Below are 18,248 nucleotides of genomic sequence, written 5' to 3'. Positions count from 1 at the left end.
GCGTTAATTTGTTAGAGATAATATATAAAAAAAATGTTTATTATTAAATATTAGATCATGATCTAATATTTAGTGCTAGCTGGTCTCCACGGAAACAGTTGCCGTGAAGACCAGCAAAGGCAAAGGTGAGGAGATGAGGAAAACATGGCGGAAAAAAGGAAGAAAACATATAATTTTCACAGTGAATGGGAGGAAGAGTTCTTTTTTACCTCTGTGAAAGATTCATGCGTGTGTCTCATTTGCGGGGCAACTGTGGCAACGGCAAAGCGGCACAACGTGGAGAGACATTTCCGAACGTGTCACACAAGCTACCATGCTAACTATCCAAAGGGCAGCACACTGCGAGCGGAAAAGGCCCGCGAATTAAAGGCAGGTTTGAGCAAACAGCAGTCTTTTTTCACGAGACCGGTGAAAAACTCTCAAAAAGCAACCGAAGCCTCATTTAGAGCTACACATTTCATGATTAAGAAAAAGAAGGCATTTTTAGACGGGGAGTATTTCAAAGAAGCAATGATGATAATTGCAAAAACTGTGCTTAAAGACGAGAAATATGGAAACGATGTAATCTCCACTCTCTCTGATGTCCAGCTGGGGGCAACTACAATTGTTAGAAGAGTGTCGGCTATGTCCGGGAACTTGGCCGATCAGTTGGATCAGGATCTGGCAAAGTGCAGTTGGTTTAGCATCCAGTGTGACGAGTCCGTCGACAGCAGCAGTACAGCACAGCTGGTGGTCTTTATCCGGATGGTATTTGATGGTTTCTCCACAAAAGAAGAACTTCTGACACTACTGCCGCTAAAGACAACAACGAAGGGAGTTGACATCTATAACGCGGTGAAGGAGTTTTTCGCGAAGAAAAAGGTACCGTTGGAAAAGCTGGTATCAGTGACTACCGACGGGGCTCCTGCTATGATCGGCCGACATACGGGATTCATCGCTCACTGTAAAGGTGACACAGAGTTCCCAAACTTCATGCATTACCACTGCATCATTCACCAGCAGGCGTTATGCGCAAAGGTGATCGGCTTCGAGCACGTCATGACTCCCGTCGTGAAGATCATAAACAGCATCCGCTCCAGAGCTAAACCGCACAGAACATTCAAGGTGCTATTGGAGGAGCTGTCAGCTGAATATGGTGACCTGCTACTACATACGGAAATCCGATGGCTCAGCAGGGGACGGATTTTGCTTCGTTTTTTGTCACTTTTGGGTGAAATCAAGGAGTTCATGCAATCCAAAGGGGAAGACACATCTCTGCTGGAGGACACTGAGTGGACACTTGACCTTGCGTTTTTAACAGACATTACTGGGAAACTGAACCATTTGAACTGTGAGCTGCAAGGCAAAGGTAAGACTGTTGCTGACATGATTAGTGCTTTAAATGGATTTAAAGCCCAGATGAACATTTTCTCTGTGCATTTACAGAGAAAAAAGGTGCTGCACTTTCCCTCTGTGCAGATGGTGCTGAAAGACAATGCTTCTGCATCTGAGACTTTTGACAAAGTTGCAGAAAAGTACACTCAAGTCATAAACCGACTTGGTCAAGAGTTTGAGAACAGGTTTTGTGACCTTGATCAGCTTGAGCCATGTGTCTCATTTGTTTCCAATCCTTTCATGAATGTGGACACAACATGCATTGCTGAGCAACTAAGTTCAATGTTCAGCTTGGATGCTGGACAGGTGGAAATTGAAATTGTAACATTGCAAAATGACGTCCACCTCAAAGCCTATCTGGGTGCACCAAACTTTTGGTGCCTTGTTGACACAGAAAAGTACAGTGGTGTGTGCACAGCAGCTATGAAGGTTGCCAGCCTGTTTGGTTCAACCTATCTTTGTGAATCAGCCTTTTCTGACATGAACTTCATCAAGAACAAACACAGAACACGCCTCTCCGATGCACATCTGCAAGACTCACTCAGAGTTGCAGTGTCAAGTTATACCCCAGATTACAACACACTGGTGAACAGCATGCAATGCCAGGTTTCCCACTAACAGACAAAGAAAGCCATATTAGATGTTCTCAGTGGCAACATTACAGTGTCATGTCAAAGTTGAATTTAATTATTGAAAAACAAATGTGTTTGTTAAGTGTAACATGTGACAATTTGCTTTAAAATGCTGCCAATTTGGTGAAAAGTTCTGTAAAATTTGAAAGTTGATTTTTTGTATGTTACATGCATACAAAAATAATGTATGTAACAGTGCATGATTTGTTAAAATTTGTTAGTGGTAAGTGAAAATGTTGTAGAAGTGATCACTTCAAAATGTAAATACTTGCAGAGATATATAGAAATAAAGCGTTGCATATTGATATTTATGTTTCCTACCTTGTTTCCTAATTGCATTCTTTATAATTATGGTGAAAAATAATTAACATAATTAGTGTCCGTACATAGATGAATATCATTAATTATTAATGATAACACATAATTAAGTTAAACTGAGGAAATTTGTTATTTGAGAAGTGTGTGTCAAACTGGTAGCCCTTCACATTAATCGGTACCCAAGAAGTAGCTCTCACTTTCAAAAAGGTTGGTGACCCCTGACATAACCTGATAAATCCATGTGGTTCTACAACCTTACAGAGAGACAATTTTGATATCCACTGAAACCACCTTGTGTGGTTATTGCTCGATAAATAGTTATTGATTTTTCCTACATTAAGACTCCAAAACTAAGTCTCAGTATTTGAGTATCAGGATGTATCAGGATGGAGAGACAGCCCATGAAACAACTCGAAATACATTTAGACAACGATGTGAGATTGCATGTTTAGGTCTGCAAAAGAGAAATGATTCATCACAACCTTGAAAAGAGCCAACATATCCATAATAATTTCCATCTTCCTCCTGAGTGTGAGTGAATCATCCAGCAAGCTAACAGCCAACAGTTTTTTTTTTAACTTTTAGTAGCTTCGTTACACTTAGAATCAATCCACATGTCCATTTAAATACTAACACCAGGTTCTGGCTACATGATATTTCTTTCTGGCTAGATGGTTACTATGTTAGATCAGGTGGTTAAAGAGTAATAAATTCCTGTCCAAGACACTGATAAGCCTCACATTATAAAGACAAATGAATGTCAAATGTGTCACACTACACAGAAAAATTGACTGTTTTAGACATTTTTTGTGACAAACCCCATGTTTTTACTACATATCACTGCTATAGTCTAGTATTACCAGTCTGACAGTTGTGTAGGTTAAGACCATAGATATAATGCTGTGAAATGACCAGCCAGCTTTTACATTGTTTTACTTTTACCTCCACTACTAACAGCTTTAGTAATTTATATTGCTCCTGCTGCAGGTGAAGCTGTGTGATTTTGGGTTTGCTCGAATCATTGGTGAGAAGTCATTCAGGCGTTCAGTGGTCGGAACACCAGCATATCTTGCTCCTGAAGTTCTGAGAAATAAAGGCTACAACCGCTCTCTGGACATGTGGTCAGTTGGAGTCATCATCTATGTCAGGTAGGATGATACCTTTACTGATAAACATAATAGTCTGAGTAGATTTTGGTTTAAAATTGTATTCTTCTTTCTGCTTGTCTATTTCTGAGTTTTTCCTTTATCTCATCCTTCTCCTTTTTTAGTTGTGTTACTGTAAACACAATGTAACATCTATAGGATACTATCTATACTTTAATGAATTTCTATTATTATGAAAAGATTAGTGATAAATGTGCAAAAAACTAAAAGTATTTATGTTTTTGCAGTCTCAGTGGGACGTTCCCTTTCAATGAAGATGAAGATATTAATGATCAGATCCAGAATGCAGCCTTCATGTACCCCCCTCACCCCTGGAAAAAAATCTCCCAAGAAGGTGTGGCATGTTGCTGAGCCTCTCAACCAGAAGTCTACAAGACCTAAAGCTAACCCACAGAAAACCTACTTCATTCAAAAAAGATCTGACATGATGAGTAACATCTATTTGTGACATAATTGTCATATATATCTCTCCACAAAAATGTCCAAACTATCCTGGACGAGCCCCCATTTATGTTTTACGGCCTGGCTCAAGCCCTGTGTTTTCTTCTGCTTGTTACTGGTCCACCTGTGTTACCTCTGCGTGTCTTCCCTATGTTGCCTCAGCGTTATCTCTGTCAGCTTTCCCTGTTTCCCAGTTCCTCATCCCCCGGTTCTGCTCCACCCTCAGGTTACATGTTGTGCTTAGTTTTCCCAAGTTTAGGTGTTGTTAGTTTTCTCTGTTCCACCGGTTTGCAGTATTGTTCAGCCGAAGCCTCGCTGTCCGTTCAAAACATTCTCCTGCATCCGTGTCTGCATTTGGGTCCTCATTCTTCTATCATTCCACATGTCTGTTGCCGCAGCCATGACAAATATGGAGACTAATACCAGAATTTAAATGAGAAGAGGTTTTATTATTATATATAGCACCTTTTATTATTTATGTAACACATTAGCTAAAATAGCTGGTAATACTAAAACAGAGACTACTGTGCCTCCATGAAAGCCTGCCTCATATATGCCTTTATCCACACCTGACTAGGTGTGGTCAATTAGCAACAGCTGAACACTCCTTCACTACCACTTCAAAGAGATTAGGGGCTGCAGAGGGGCGCAACAAGCTAGGTTAATGCATGCATCACTAATAAAGAAGCCTATTCTTTCAGCCAGCAGAGGATAGCTTCCCTGGTTTCAAAGATGAGCTGAACATTGCTGGTGTCAGTTTCTTCTAAAGCATTTTTACTGGAATTATCTGAGAAAAATAGTTGCAAGGTTCAGACTGTCAAAGAAATCAGTGCTCTAGTTTTGGTATTTTATTAGCCTGTCATTAGCTTGTATGTTATGGACACTAGTTGCTAACAGAGCTTGCTAGCCTTAGCTTATGACATGGCACTCTGGAATCTTATCCAAATATAGGTCGTGTCCAAATTCATGGGCTGAGGACCCAGCCTTCGCGGTCTACGTGGGCCGGGTCGTCAGAAGGTCGGGTAGGCCGGAAGTAAACGGCTGGGGAAATTGGATGGTCTAGCCTTCTGATTAGTGTCACCGCTGTCTCGGTGGAGTTTAATAAACTCAGCTGTCTGCTCCTTGCTATCTAAAATATAACAGGACACTGGCGTAAATTCTCGACCGTCTCATACTTCTGTTTAATCAGTTTTCTATTTGACGTTTAGTCAGCTGTGTAAAAACCAAGGAGGGACCCACCCGGGGGATTAATAAAGTTTTATTTTATCTAATCTAATAACTTTAATCTCAGCCAAACCGATTTACTCACGAACAAACAAAACACTGAAAAAAGCCCAACAATAACATTTTTAGGTTTTCTAAGTGACTTAACCCGAGTAGCGAAAGTCCGCGGTGATCTGAAAATGATGTGCCGGGAGTTGTGCCGTTCTCGGCCGCATCAGTGACCCTCGAGCTCCCGGTTAGCTATCGAGCTGGTGGGTAGCAGACGTCTCCGAAAACGTCGAAGCACTTTTGCAAATATGCGATATCTTGATAAACCGAGCAGATATTTGATGTTTACACAGCTACTTTCTCGCCTAAAAAAATGTTAAAAGTTTATTTTGTGACCCAGAAAGATTAGTATGAGTAATTTTAAAACTTAGTAGCGGCCGCCATTGTTGGAAACTGGAGTTTGGCTGGGCCGCGCTATGAATTCTGGGATATGGTGGGCCACGAAGGACACACCCGACCCATCCTTCAAATTTGGGGAAAAGGTGGACGCATTTGTCGGCTGCATTCGGAGGAGTCTACGAATTTGGACAGCCTTCGGCGCGTCGCTGTGACGTAATCGGTCTACAAATGCGGCCTCAGGAGGATGCAGCCCATGAATTTGGACACGACCATAGTCACTTTTGACCAGTGTTGGGGAGTAACGGAATACATGTACCGCCGTTACGTATTTAAAATACAAAATATGAGTAACTGTATTCCGTTACAGTTACCGTTTAAAAAGGTGGTATTCAGAATACAGTTACTTTGTTGAAATAAATGGATTACACTGCGGTACTTTCCTGTTTCATATTGTGGTGGGTCAGGACTGTTTCGGTTTTGTTTGACAGCTACGTTCTGTAGTTCCAGGCGGCAGCGTTGCGGTTGCCATGGTTACAGGGTGACGCTTTCGCTCTGCGTGTTTCCTGGGTGAGAGAGCGCCTTTTTGTTGTTGTTGTTGTGCTAAGCTAATAGGCAGAATGCAGAATGTAGCATCATAGGCAGTGTAGTCCGTGCTGCAGGGAGAATGGACTGCCATACTCGTTATGTGTCTGTGAGCGCGAGGTGGGAGAAAAAGGAGAGTCGAAAGGTACGAGTTGTCATTGAGCAAAAACGGGAGCTAGAAGCATGTAAATATAATAATAACCACTGCAGCCAAGAAGAGTGCCTGACGAGCCCAGTTGTAAGTAAGCTATTAAGACTCGACTGTACGCTTTGTTCGTGTTTTCCTCCGAAACAATAAGTTCCGTTGGAGCAGCCTTTCAACACCTCTCTCTGTCTCTCGCAAGCAGAGTTGACCCAGACAACAAAGTAAAGCTATTTTTCGGCTACGAGCCCGACACGGAACCCATATTAGTCAGAGGTCCCTTTACTACGGTTCGGAGCCGCGGACCTTCAGTAATAGTAATAAATCACAGCAATAGTACATTCACGTAGTTGTAAAATGTAAGATAGTATGTTAAGTAATCCAAAGTATTCAGAATATGTTACTCTCATTGAGTAACGTAACGGAATACGTTACAGAATACATTTTAGGGCATGTATTCTGTATTCTGTAATGGAATACATTTTAAAAGTAACCTTCCCAACACTGCTTCTGACACTAAAACTAACAAAACAGCAGCCAAAGCATTAATACCAAAGCTTCAAAATTTAGAGACCAATACCTGTTTATTTCTATGTCTGGATTTTTAAATTAGAATATATTAAACAGGCAGATTCATGTCTGCGAGACTGACTGAAATGTTGAATGTGTGATCAAAGATGAATTGCTTGTTTCATCTTTCTGTATGACACCATGTATGACAGCATACAAGCAGAGGTAATTATGTTTTATGTTGCAGTATAATAACTCCAACATTTCCTTGAAATCAGTTCAAGCCATTCTCTGCTGCTGTATGACTCATGTTGTTGCCGTCATTGTCTCTAAATGTGTCTGCCGTGTGTGTTGGCTGGAATTGTCCTGTTGACTACGAGACAGATTTAAAATCGCCTGACTCACTCACTCCTAAACCGGATCCCCGAAGTGCTCTTAACCTTCCCTCCACCTCCTCATGCTGCCAGAATGACTTGAGCTGTGCTTCAAAATAAATACAAGCCATTTCTGTTGGCCACAGGAGGATTAAATGTCAGGGAATAAACTCTAAGTGCGCCAAGAAATGTGCGTTTGCAAAGATCAGTTTTAAATAAGACCCTTTTGCCTACAAGCATACACAATTCAAGTTTTTAAATGGAGATGAAATAAAGTTTTGAAAGTCTACCACATTTATGGTCATGCAGAGGTAGTCTTCCTCCCCCAGGAAAAAAGTATTTTGTTTTACCTTTAAAGGTATAATGGCACATCACTGTGCCATTATATACCAGCATTACCTTAGTGGTACCCTCTAAGGTATTGCCATTGAGCCCTTTATGGGGCAAAAACTTTGTATGCTTCTTTTTTGTAGCTGGTGGTGCAGTCATGAAACTCTGACTACAATTCTGCACCTTAATGAAGGGGACACTTGTTACCCATTCATTGATGAAGGTGCTACTCTTTAACTGCCATTACCTGAGACTCAATAAGATTGCATTAGCCAACCTTCTTGCACATCCCAAATAATACAAGTTGTTTTTAAAGCATGCTGGGGCTTCAGATGATATTATACTAGTACATTTATAAAATATAATTGATATAAAGAAGCAGCCAAAATTAACAGAAGTATACACTAATAACTTTTTTAATATCTGCAGCTTTTAATGATGATGCAATCATCATTTCTAAATCGTAAATTGCAAAGAGAAAAGACCGAGCTCTCTAGTAGCAGGTCTATTTGTGATAAACGGAAAAGAAAGACCAAAGACAGAGCACTGTGTTCACACATTAGTGCAAGGATATTTTGTACACTGCTCAAAAAAGTTAAGGGAACACTTGAGAATTACAATATAGCACAAAGTCTGGTAAACTTCAGGTATATGTATCTACCCAGTTAGAAGGCATAATCTATTGTGAACCTAGTTCACTTCCTTTGATCCAAATAAAAGCGATAAAGGATTCCTTGGAGAGGCAACAATAGGGAAAATATTAATTAAAGTTGATTTAATTATTGACAATTATTTAAATTGTTTGCATTTTACAATTCATTCATTTGTTTTAAAAAAATGTTTAATTCCTACATATGCATATCACACTACATGAGAGATATATGTTGTATAATTTATCATTTACAGTTATATACAGTTCATATCCTCTCTTTCACTGGGATTGCACTACTTCATATTTAGGTTTATTTAGGACCATAAATATTTGACACAGATTTTGTTATTCTCTGCACATCACCATAGAGTGCAGCTTTTAAATATTTAATTTAAGGCATTTAACAAAATGTTGCAGATATTATTTCAGGGATTATAGTTATTTTCATTTTAGCTATTTTATAGGGCTCAAAATGACAATCTAAGATAGCTTTAAACATGAGAATTGTTTTTAATACTGTGATGAAAAGCCTTTGCAGTCAGTGACTGATTGAAGTCTAGAGTCCATAGATATCAACAAATGTTGTTGCTCTTTTGAAATGCTCTACCAGGTCTGTCAGCAGAGTATCGGCCTTAACACTTCAGAAGTCATTCTGCTACTTTTATCAGGATTAACAAATACTAATGACCTAGTTCCAATGGCAGTTATACATGACCATGACATAGCATTGGCTCCACCATGTTTGACAGATGATCTGCTTGACGGCATGAGAAGTTCCTTTTCTTTTCCATACCTTTCTCTTTATATAATTCTGGTTAATCTTAGTTTCAAAACTTTTGATCTCTTTAATAGGATTTGTTTTTGTTTTGCTTTGTTTGTTTTGGGGCCCTTCTGACTTCTTTAAGTTTTGTGGAAAAAAGTCCAGTTGCTTTCTTTCCAACCTCCTTAGATATAACCATAACCTGGATGACTGAGAACTTTATAGATGTTTTTCCAAATGTCACCAAGAAATTCACACATCCATGCCCTTCTCTTCCCCACTGCCCTCTCCACTCTTCTCTGAACCCCTTGTCAACACAGGAATCAAATATTCTATATCTACATGACAGAATTTTCTGAAATCTATACTTTAGGTGGATTTGGCTTAAAAGTAAGGAAACAACTACATTTCAAAATAGGGTATGGATAGGGTATAAAAGGTGTCCCTGGGATGTCGATCTGGTCAAGTAATAACAATAAACTATTTCTCATTATTTATTCACAGTTGTATGTCTTTAAATCAGGTTTCTTGTGAGACTAAACACTGCAGTTCAATAACTGTTTAGAATGACTGTAAACTAACATTGTTATTCTTTGGCCTTTGGTTTGGATTATCCAAATTATGAGGTCATGAGACAGGTCTGGGAAACAGGAGAGAGCCAGTGCTGCTGAGGAGTTAAGGAGAGGTGAATGTATGTGGTAAAGAAACTTGAAGAACTAGGAGAGTCCATCAGTTTGTGGAATGATGATCTTAGGTTTGTAGGGGGGGTGGGTTCATATGGTAGTCAATTCATGTGCATAATACCAAGTGATGGAGGCCTCTGTAGACCTGAGGGGCCTTGGGGTCCCAGAGCTGTTCAGACCACTGACCCCTAAAGAGAGGTTAACATCATGTTAGCTTTGCTCATTAGCCCTGACTGGCCCATGACCATGGGTGGGCCTCAACCCCAAATTCTCCTCCTACTAATACTCTGCACTTCCATTCTCCCCCTGTGTTCCCTATGTTCTTTCTTTCTTACATTCTTGTATTCCTCCATGCAGCGATTGACCTGATCAACAACTTGCTGCAAGTGAAGATGAGAAAGAGATATAGTGTTGACAAGACACTAAGCCACCCCTGGTTGCAGGTAGGAAATCAGTCATTTGAATAACTCCATTAAAATCAATTTGGGAGCATTTTTCAAGTTCAATACAAATCTGTAACATAACAATCAAGAATCAGTCAATAATACATTTCAGATTAATATAGCATCATCCAAATCATATAAAGGGTTCACTTTATATGATTACTGTTTCAGTTAAGATTTAGAGCTTTCATTAACCCCATATGTGTAGCATGTAAAAACATTTTGGAGTTTTGGGAATTTTTTTCTTTTTGTTTACTTAACATCAGCAACCTTAATCCATCTTGTTTAACTAAACTTTATTGTCTGCAGGCAAAGTAAGTGGGGCCACATTAAGGTCACAGCTTCTGCAGTAATCAGGAAATGCTGTATTGTGAAAAGGATTTCATTCTGGTATAGCAACCCGACTAGACTTCTGACACACATGAAGTTCCAAACTGAATTAACTGAATGAGTTGAGAACATGTAATCTCACATTCTTTGAATGATATGTAGTGAATAAGAATTAAACATCTAGTTGTTGAATCACAATGCATTTCACTTTGGTATGGGATAAAAACCAGAGGCACAATTCCACAATAATGCTAATGCTGCATTTTATTTGCTATCTGTTAGATTTATATCTTATGTTGATGATAATCAGAAAATATAGTGTAGGTAAAAAAAACAAACAAACAATTTTTGTGTTTACAGCCAGTTTTGCTTCCCCCACTGAGCCAGAAAATCTGTTCATGTAGTTATGGACCAGTTTAGGCGTGAAGTTGTAGTGCCTAAACTGTTCGAAAGTTTAGGTGCTACAACCTCAGAAGCGTGGTCACCTCTGGTTTAGAGTGTGGAACAGTTAGGAGATCCTGATCTGATGATTGGAGAAGATTGGAGAAGTATGATAAAAACTATTTTAAAACAGAGTGACAGGTTCCAGGCTTGAACTTTGATCTGATTCCACTGATTTTTGCCAGGAAAACAATTAAGAAATTTCCACAATCATCAGATGATGTTGTAGGAAAACTGCACAGAGCAGGCGTAAAAAGTCTGTTGATAGTGCTAAAGAGGAAGCTTGCATTGCACTTATTATTGTTAGTCAAGCCAAACAAGTAGGATGTTATGCATATTTTACAAGTTGAGTGAATGTGGTTAGTAGGTCCTTTATGTGCTGCTAGTGCACATAGAAGGTTGTATTTGGTTCAGCTTTTCTGCAGTCTGTTCTGTGATGATGAATATAACCACTCATCCAAGGGGAGGAAATTACAGCATGAGCTAATTTGGATTTTTACATTATCAAGGGCTAATGTACACAGATTATTAAATCAATTCAGAGTTGAAAATCTAGCTGCCCAAATCTAATTAAAGATAATTTGCATCTACCTCTGTGAAGACAAACTGGTTGTAGAACAGACATGAAGAGCGAGTTTAAGGATAGGACAGGAGCAAAAACAAGGTCCAGGATGTGTCCAACATCATGAGTTGGACCATTAACCATGATGGACCTAATAAAACAATTTTGCAGTATTAACATATCTGGTGGCATGCAAAGAGATTTGAATACTCTGTAAGGAATTCAGTAGGGGATTTAGGAGGTCACTAGATAACAATATGTCCATCCCTTCATTCTCTTTCAACTATCACAGGATCACAGGACCCTGAACAGGTCGCCAGGCTGTTGCAGGGCTAACACAGAGAAACAGACAACTTTTCACATGCAAATCCAAATACAGGCATTTTGGAACAAACAGTTAACCTTACTAACTGCCTATGGCCTGTTTGAGGAAACTGAAGTACCTGGAGCAAACCTGGGCAACCATTAGGAGAACATGGAAGCTCTATAAAGGAAGTCCCTGGTTAGATGGTGGATGTGAACCCAAAACCTTGCTGCAAGGCAAAAGTGCTAACCACTGTCCCAACTGAAAGTACACTTGCTTTGTACACTTATAAATGATAGTATTTTGAATGACACTAATCAGAAGTAAATGGAACACAATTATCTATATATTATGTATTTGTCACCACAACCAAAGTTTGTGGTTTTCAGACTTTCACCACAAAGTTTTCAGACAAACGCAGACAACGAGAAAATACAACCAGCCACCCATTATCTGATTTCAAAAGTGTTTGCTATTTGTGTTTTTTGTAAAAGAGAAAAGACAAGATAATGGTGTTATTAAATTATTTAGGCTATGGGTGTGTTCATTTTCTCCGCCAGGACTACCAGATGTGGCTGGATCTAAGAAACCTTGAGTCTCGGATAAACGAGCGCTATATCACCCATGAGAGTGATGACCTGCGATGGCATCATCACGCCCAGCTCAGCGGCCTAGACTACCCCATGCACCTAACCAACAGCCCCTGTGGTGAAGTTGGACAGGGGATGAAGCGTTACAAGGAAAAGGAGGAAGAGCTGGAGACCCTCAGTGAGAGGGTGAGTGAACTATGAGGAAGTAAGAAGACTTATTTTCCAAACAACATGAGAAACAATGACTATCACAAAATGAAAAAAGCACAAAATGAAAACTTACAAAAAATTAGATCCTTACTTTACTTCCATAAATCATAACGAATCTTATTCTAATTAATCTAATTAACAAGTAGTTGTTTCGTATTTGCAAGATAAGGCTCTTAGAATTACATCTGTAATGCTAGAGTCACTGCATAATTAGGAGTTAACAATTTTGTATTTAATTAGAAGGTCCTTGTGTTATTTATCCCATAGTTTTTTTTTTCAATAGGGTTGTGAAGCTCAAACTATTTATTACCTTTACAAGGCACAGAACTTTCAAATATATTTGAGATTATTGTTATATGTAAGGATCTTGTAATTATTTTTATGTAATTACAAGTCTTTTGTTTCCTGATTTCAAAGAATTATTCTCGCAATTTACAAATGCAACATTTGCTCCTTTTAAATCTCGTAGATGAATAAGCACCTTGATAAACTCACCCTATCCCAGAATACCAAAACAAAAATCCTATGTTAAGGCAATATTGATTTTTGATTAAGAGGTGCGAATTTTTCAAATGACTTCTTAATTTTGACTTTAAAAAAGTTAACGTCATGCAAGATAGTATAATTACGAAATATACAGTGGAGACACATATGATCCACTGTTGTAATTACTGGATCATTATTTCATGCAATTTTTTTCCCTTTGTAATCTTTATCCTTATTAAATGTAGTAAAATAAATTTAAAACAACATAATCGTTCCATCCTTAATTTGTTGCTATGAAACAAAAATGTCATTTCTCCATGAAGAGCTACAAATTACAGTACTGGGCAGAAATCTTGAGACATCTCTCAATTCTTTATGTTTTGCTTGGGAAATGGCAGATCCGTGCAGTGATTTATAGAACAGAATTCTGTTGAATGGGAACAGAATGTAAGGTGAAAACACCTGTGCGCACACTGCTTCAGTAATGTTGAGGTCTGGGTTGTGGCTAGGCCAATTCATGGCAGGTGGGGCTTTTTCTACCAAAGTATGCTTTACTATACTGACTATGTGTTTAGGATCATTGTCGTCCTGGATGATGACGCCACTGGCAAGTATAATAGTGCATCAAAATCTGATGCAACCATATTTTCATAAATTTTGGTAAGATCCCAAAAACCATCATCTGACTGACTGATCTTTTCCTATTTCTTAATGACATGATTTCATATACTGATGATCTGCTGTAGATAGTTTTGAGGTCTGCCACTTCTTCTTTTGTACTCCACATGTCCTGTTTCCTCCGATTTCTTAACCTTCCTGCCTTCTTGGGACCTTTTTGTGCCACTGCTATGTGTTAAATGGCTGCCATTTCCACTGTGTTCAGTGGAATATAACCAAACTTGCCACAGGATAGTTTTTACCTGTCAATGTTAATATTCCAGTGTGAATTCCTTAAATCAGCCTAAAATGGCTGAGCAGCAGAAATCCCCACACCCATCACCCTGGGGACCATTTTCTGCCCATTGACTTCCATTACAAACGCTATTTTTCAACCCCAAATTATCATCATATGATTTTATTTTTTCTTCTTTTCTTGGATGTCAATGAAGACTCAGGGCCTTGAAGTTTTAATTTTTAAATTGCAAAAAAAATGCAAAAAAAATAATGGCAGGTCAAAATGTATGTTGGTGCCAATCTTTGGTCCATCTAAAGGCCTACTTATAATGACAATCACATATTACTTCAACTGGTTTTTTGTGGAAATATTTAGTTTCGTTTTTTGGTTTTTGGGGCTTATAACACAGGGCGCTCATGTAATAACACTGGGATTTGAAGGGTTAAAACAACGAAAATATAATTAAAACTTTACATGAATATTTCAGGGAGAAGTAGTTTTACAAGGTTGGCTAATTTAAAGTGGAATAAAATATGGATATATGGTCTTTTTATGGCGTGGCTGAGAATGGTCCCTAGGGTGATGGGTGTGAGTTTTTTAAAGGATGGCAGGAGGGTTAAGGGAACACTGAACACTGTATGCCAAGATTTGCCAAGTTTTCTGTGAATTTTTCTTTCCGAATCGCCTCGTTGGTGCACAAGTACTGTTTTATGCCTGCAAGCCTGTGCGATCTTTGCCATTTTCATAGAACAAACTAATGACGTAGGGAAAATGACAACAAAGTGCTAAGGATAAAGTGTAAAATTGGTTCTGTACTAAGTTGTCTTTAATGTGAAGATACAACACCGGTTCATGTGTTACGGTCTATGCCTTTTCTGTGATTCGTGGGTCATTGTTAAATGGCTCATCAAACAAAAGAATATTCTCCAGAAAATGATCTGGACTGGACTGAAAATGAGTGAACAAGCAGCCATTGTCCAAAGAAAAAGGCCTTCAGAAATCCTGGAGAAATACAAAAGACCAATTACAATCAAGTTTGGGTCCTTGGAAGCAATATATAAAGAAATGAGGGGTGGCTCAGGAAATTTGCACAGTAGCGTATATGAGTTATACTTAGAAAATAAAAAGATGAATGTGAATTGTTAGGAACCACTACATTTTTTTCACCATAAATCATAGTAAATCACTGAAAATGACACATCAGAAAGTGTGTCAGAAGGCGATCATAAACTAATATTTAATTTATACTGTACAAACATGAAACTTGCTATTTAGGGCTTGTCACATATTCACGAGTTTCCTGCAGCTTGCACAAGATTTTGCAGATGTGGAAATAAGCCATGGCTTCCTTCACAACAAATTCAAAACAAAACACAGAGCTCATTCACCATCAAAACTTACCAAGTGTTTACACTCATATCGTCAGATTAAAGTAAAGAGTATTCACTCTGGATGTTGTGTAGATTAAATCCTTACAATTCTTTAAAAATGTATATACATTATTCATTATAAAAAAAAGTTCTAAACTTGATTTTAAAAAAGGAAACAGCATTTTTCTTCAACCTTGACAAAAGTCGTTTCTTTTGCTCGTCATGTAAAATTATTTAAGGTAACGTTTGTCTTCTGTCTGATAAACACAAAGTAGAAGGACAGTTGATCTTCACAACTGAAACATAATTCCTAATTTTCCTTTGTAGCAATGAAAAGTCACGAGTTCGGGTTTCATTCCAAAAAGAGATATCCAAGGTACTGTCATTAAGTCATTTACAGATAAAGTGACTGCTCAGTGAAAAGTAATTTACTATGATTTGAGACGTTTTTACTTTCCCCATGTTTTCCAAAAATGGATATGTAGCATTTTGGAATGAAAATCCTCAGTTGCTAAAAACACACTGCCAGTGACATACCAAAAACAACAAGATAAATGTTTTAATGTGTCAGTATTTTTTTTTAACAGTGGAGCCACAAATATCTAATCCAAATGGGAATATATGATTACTTTGATACATTTGCATTGCTGTGGTTTTCTTTCTTTTCCTATGAGATGAGATAAAAGGTGATGTGTCTGGTTTCGTTTGACAGGAAGTTCACTTGAATGCTATGTTTTGCCTTCTGTAAACAGTATAAATGTTAGTGTCTCAGCACAATCTAGGACCCAAATACATGCTCTTTTGATTTTGTAAGGGACAACATCAAGGCCATGTTTTCACCTAAGCTTTTCAGGAAATGCTCCATCTTTAGCTCAACATTTAGTTAACCTTCTGAATCTTTTTGAAACATTCATATAAAATAACACACAAACTAGTTTTCATCTCCCTGTTTATGGTCTTGACTGTCCACCTCTGCCTTGCTTACTAGTAAACATATGAAAATATTTAATATTTAAAATTTTGGAATTTGAATAAAGCTTTAATCAGCAGGTTTCATGTCTTCTTTCTATACAGTTGAGAGACTGGAGCTGATGCATTCCTGGTAATATGCTGTATGTTAATACTTAGCAAATACCAATTTATCCAAAAATACTTCTATGTAGAAACTTTTTTAAGACTGAGGATTAAAGGCTTATACCATCTTTTGGACAAAAGACAAGCCAGTCCCTGTGTCAAGATTCCATTTCCTATCTCTGTTTGTTAACTAAATTACTAGCAGAGGATAAGACGTGTGGAGCATACTTTGAATCAGGTGCGAAAGATATTGTGTAGGACAAGATTTTGTTGACAATGTGTCAGAGATCCTGTTCATACGACGACCTTTTTGAAGTACCAGTGTGTTTTACTTCTCATTCAAAATTTCTCTCAATGGACCCCCCACAGTCATTAAAGCAGTTTTGTCACCAGTTTGCTTAACTCAGGCACCCAGTTCAACCTCAATCCTCGTATCTCCTCTCCTAGCCACCTCCACTTCCCATTTCAGTTCTTCCTAGTAGAAAGTCAAGCCAAAGGAATCAAAAAGCTACCTTTGTGCACTAGCATAATTGTTTCCTTCTACTTTTTGAAGCACTTCCTCAGATCCATGAAGATCCTTATCATCTTCATCAGTGCAGGTCGCTCTGGGTCATCTGGCAATAACTTATTTAGCTGAAACAGCAGAATGTCATCCAGCCAAAACATCTGGATATTTGTTAGTTAAAAATGCTGCTGTTCTCTTGATCCCATACTAAATAAATACTCCATAAAATTAGGACAAGTTTGCATTTATCCAGCTTATTAATATTCACACCAGCAAGTAAAGAAAATTACCTTAACTTGATGTTTTTACATCAACCACTCTTCCTGGGTTTAAATACTCAATCTTGCCATTCAGTCACTTCGGAAAGGCATTTCCGTACTCACATATTCGATGAGGGACCAGTCGCTTGTGATCAGCTCAGTCTGTAAGGATGGATATGTTGGACATCTTTCAGCTTTCAGAATTCAGGAGAGAGCAACTGTGGTACATGGGTACTATCGCTACTACCAACTGTTTACAGAACAAGCCCTTTGTGCGCAAGGTGGTTTGTGCCACTGTACTGAAATAACTATCTACTGTTATTGTAGTGTAGAGGTTAGTAGCAACCAGCGTTATCGCTGTACCTCAGAATTTGTCCCTGAAAAAGAATTTACTTTTTTGAGACACCACCTTCAAATGAACATACACTGATAAAACAACTAACCTCTTCTCAATTGATTAACCATTAATTTGGGGACTTGAATGAGTAAAACAATCAAATCAAGAAAAGTTATTAATATATCAGACCCACAAAATATACTAAATGAGTTATTTGAAACTGGTTAATAATTAAATTTAAAATTACATTTAAAGTTATATCTGAATCAGTAACGATGAGGGATTTGAGAATTGTGTCTACCAGCCGTGGTCAACATCCTCCTATACAACATTAATTACACCAGGATATGTATTAATGAGAATTTATTTACAAAAGTAATGACTGCAAACATGCAAAGATCTAACTAAGGACTAAGACTAAGAGAACAAAGTATATGTGTGTTTGGGGGACACAGACAGAGTGTTTGTTGACTATGTCCCTGCAGTTCTGTAAGGTGGTTGAACATGTGGTCAAAGCCAAATAAAAGGTGTGATCCTGCTTACATGTGTTGCTGTTGTTGCCCGTGGTAAAATTAGCTGCTGTGTCTAACCAGCTAACCTTCTGTAGGACATGCATCGCTGCAGTCAGAAGACTGTTTGCAGAGCATATGATAGAGAGGTTGAGGGAGTGAAGCAAAGCTCTCAGGTCCACACATACACCCATGGCAATCTTTTCCATAATCGATAATTATTGATGACAATTCCTTTTTTTAAGCTTGGTTTTGTTTTGCTTTGCTTTGCTTTGTTTTGTCGTTTTCTTTGTTTTTCTCCCCCGCAGAAAAAATGGTGGCCAGCAATTACTGCAAGTTGATTTTAGAAGGTTATAG

General features: G+C 38.3%; 1 protein-coding gene across 1 annotated transcript in view; it reads left to right on the top strand.

Moving 5' to 3' along the window:
• Positions 1–14,113, top strand: part of prkd1 (protein kinase D1) — a 73,287-nt gene extending 59,174 nt beyond the window's left edge. Inside the window, exons 18-21 of the mRNA XM_004554658.3 lie at positions 3,312–3,472; positions 3,718–3,824; positions 9,933–10,018; positions 12,216–14,113. Coding sequence (XP_004554715.1) covers positions 3,312–3,472; positions 3,718–3,824; positions 9,933–10,018; positions 12,216–12,446 — 585 coding nt within the window. The 3' untranslated portion in view covers positions 12,447–14,113. The remainder of the gene's footprint in view (positions 1–3,311; positions 3,473–3,717; positions 3,825–9,932; positions 10,019–12,215) is intronic.
• Positions 14,114–18,248: the final 4,135 nt, after the last annotated feature.

The sequence above is a fragment of the Maylandia zebra genome, linkage group LG19, assembly GCF_041146795.1.
Source record: "Maylandia zebra isolate NMK-2024a linkage group LG19, Mzebra_GT3a, whole genome shotgun sequence".
NCBI classification, from domain to species: Eukaryota; Metazoa; Chordata; class Actinopteri; order Cichliformes; family Cichlidae; genus Maylandia; species Maylandia zebra.
This window is presented reverse-complemented; position numbering and strand designations above follow the sequence as displayed.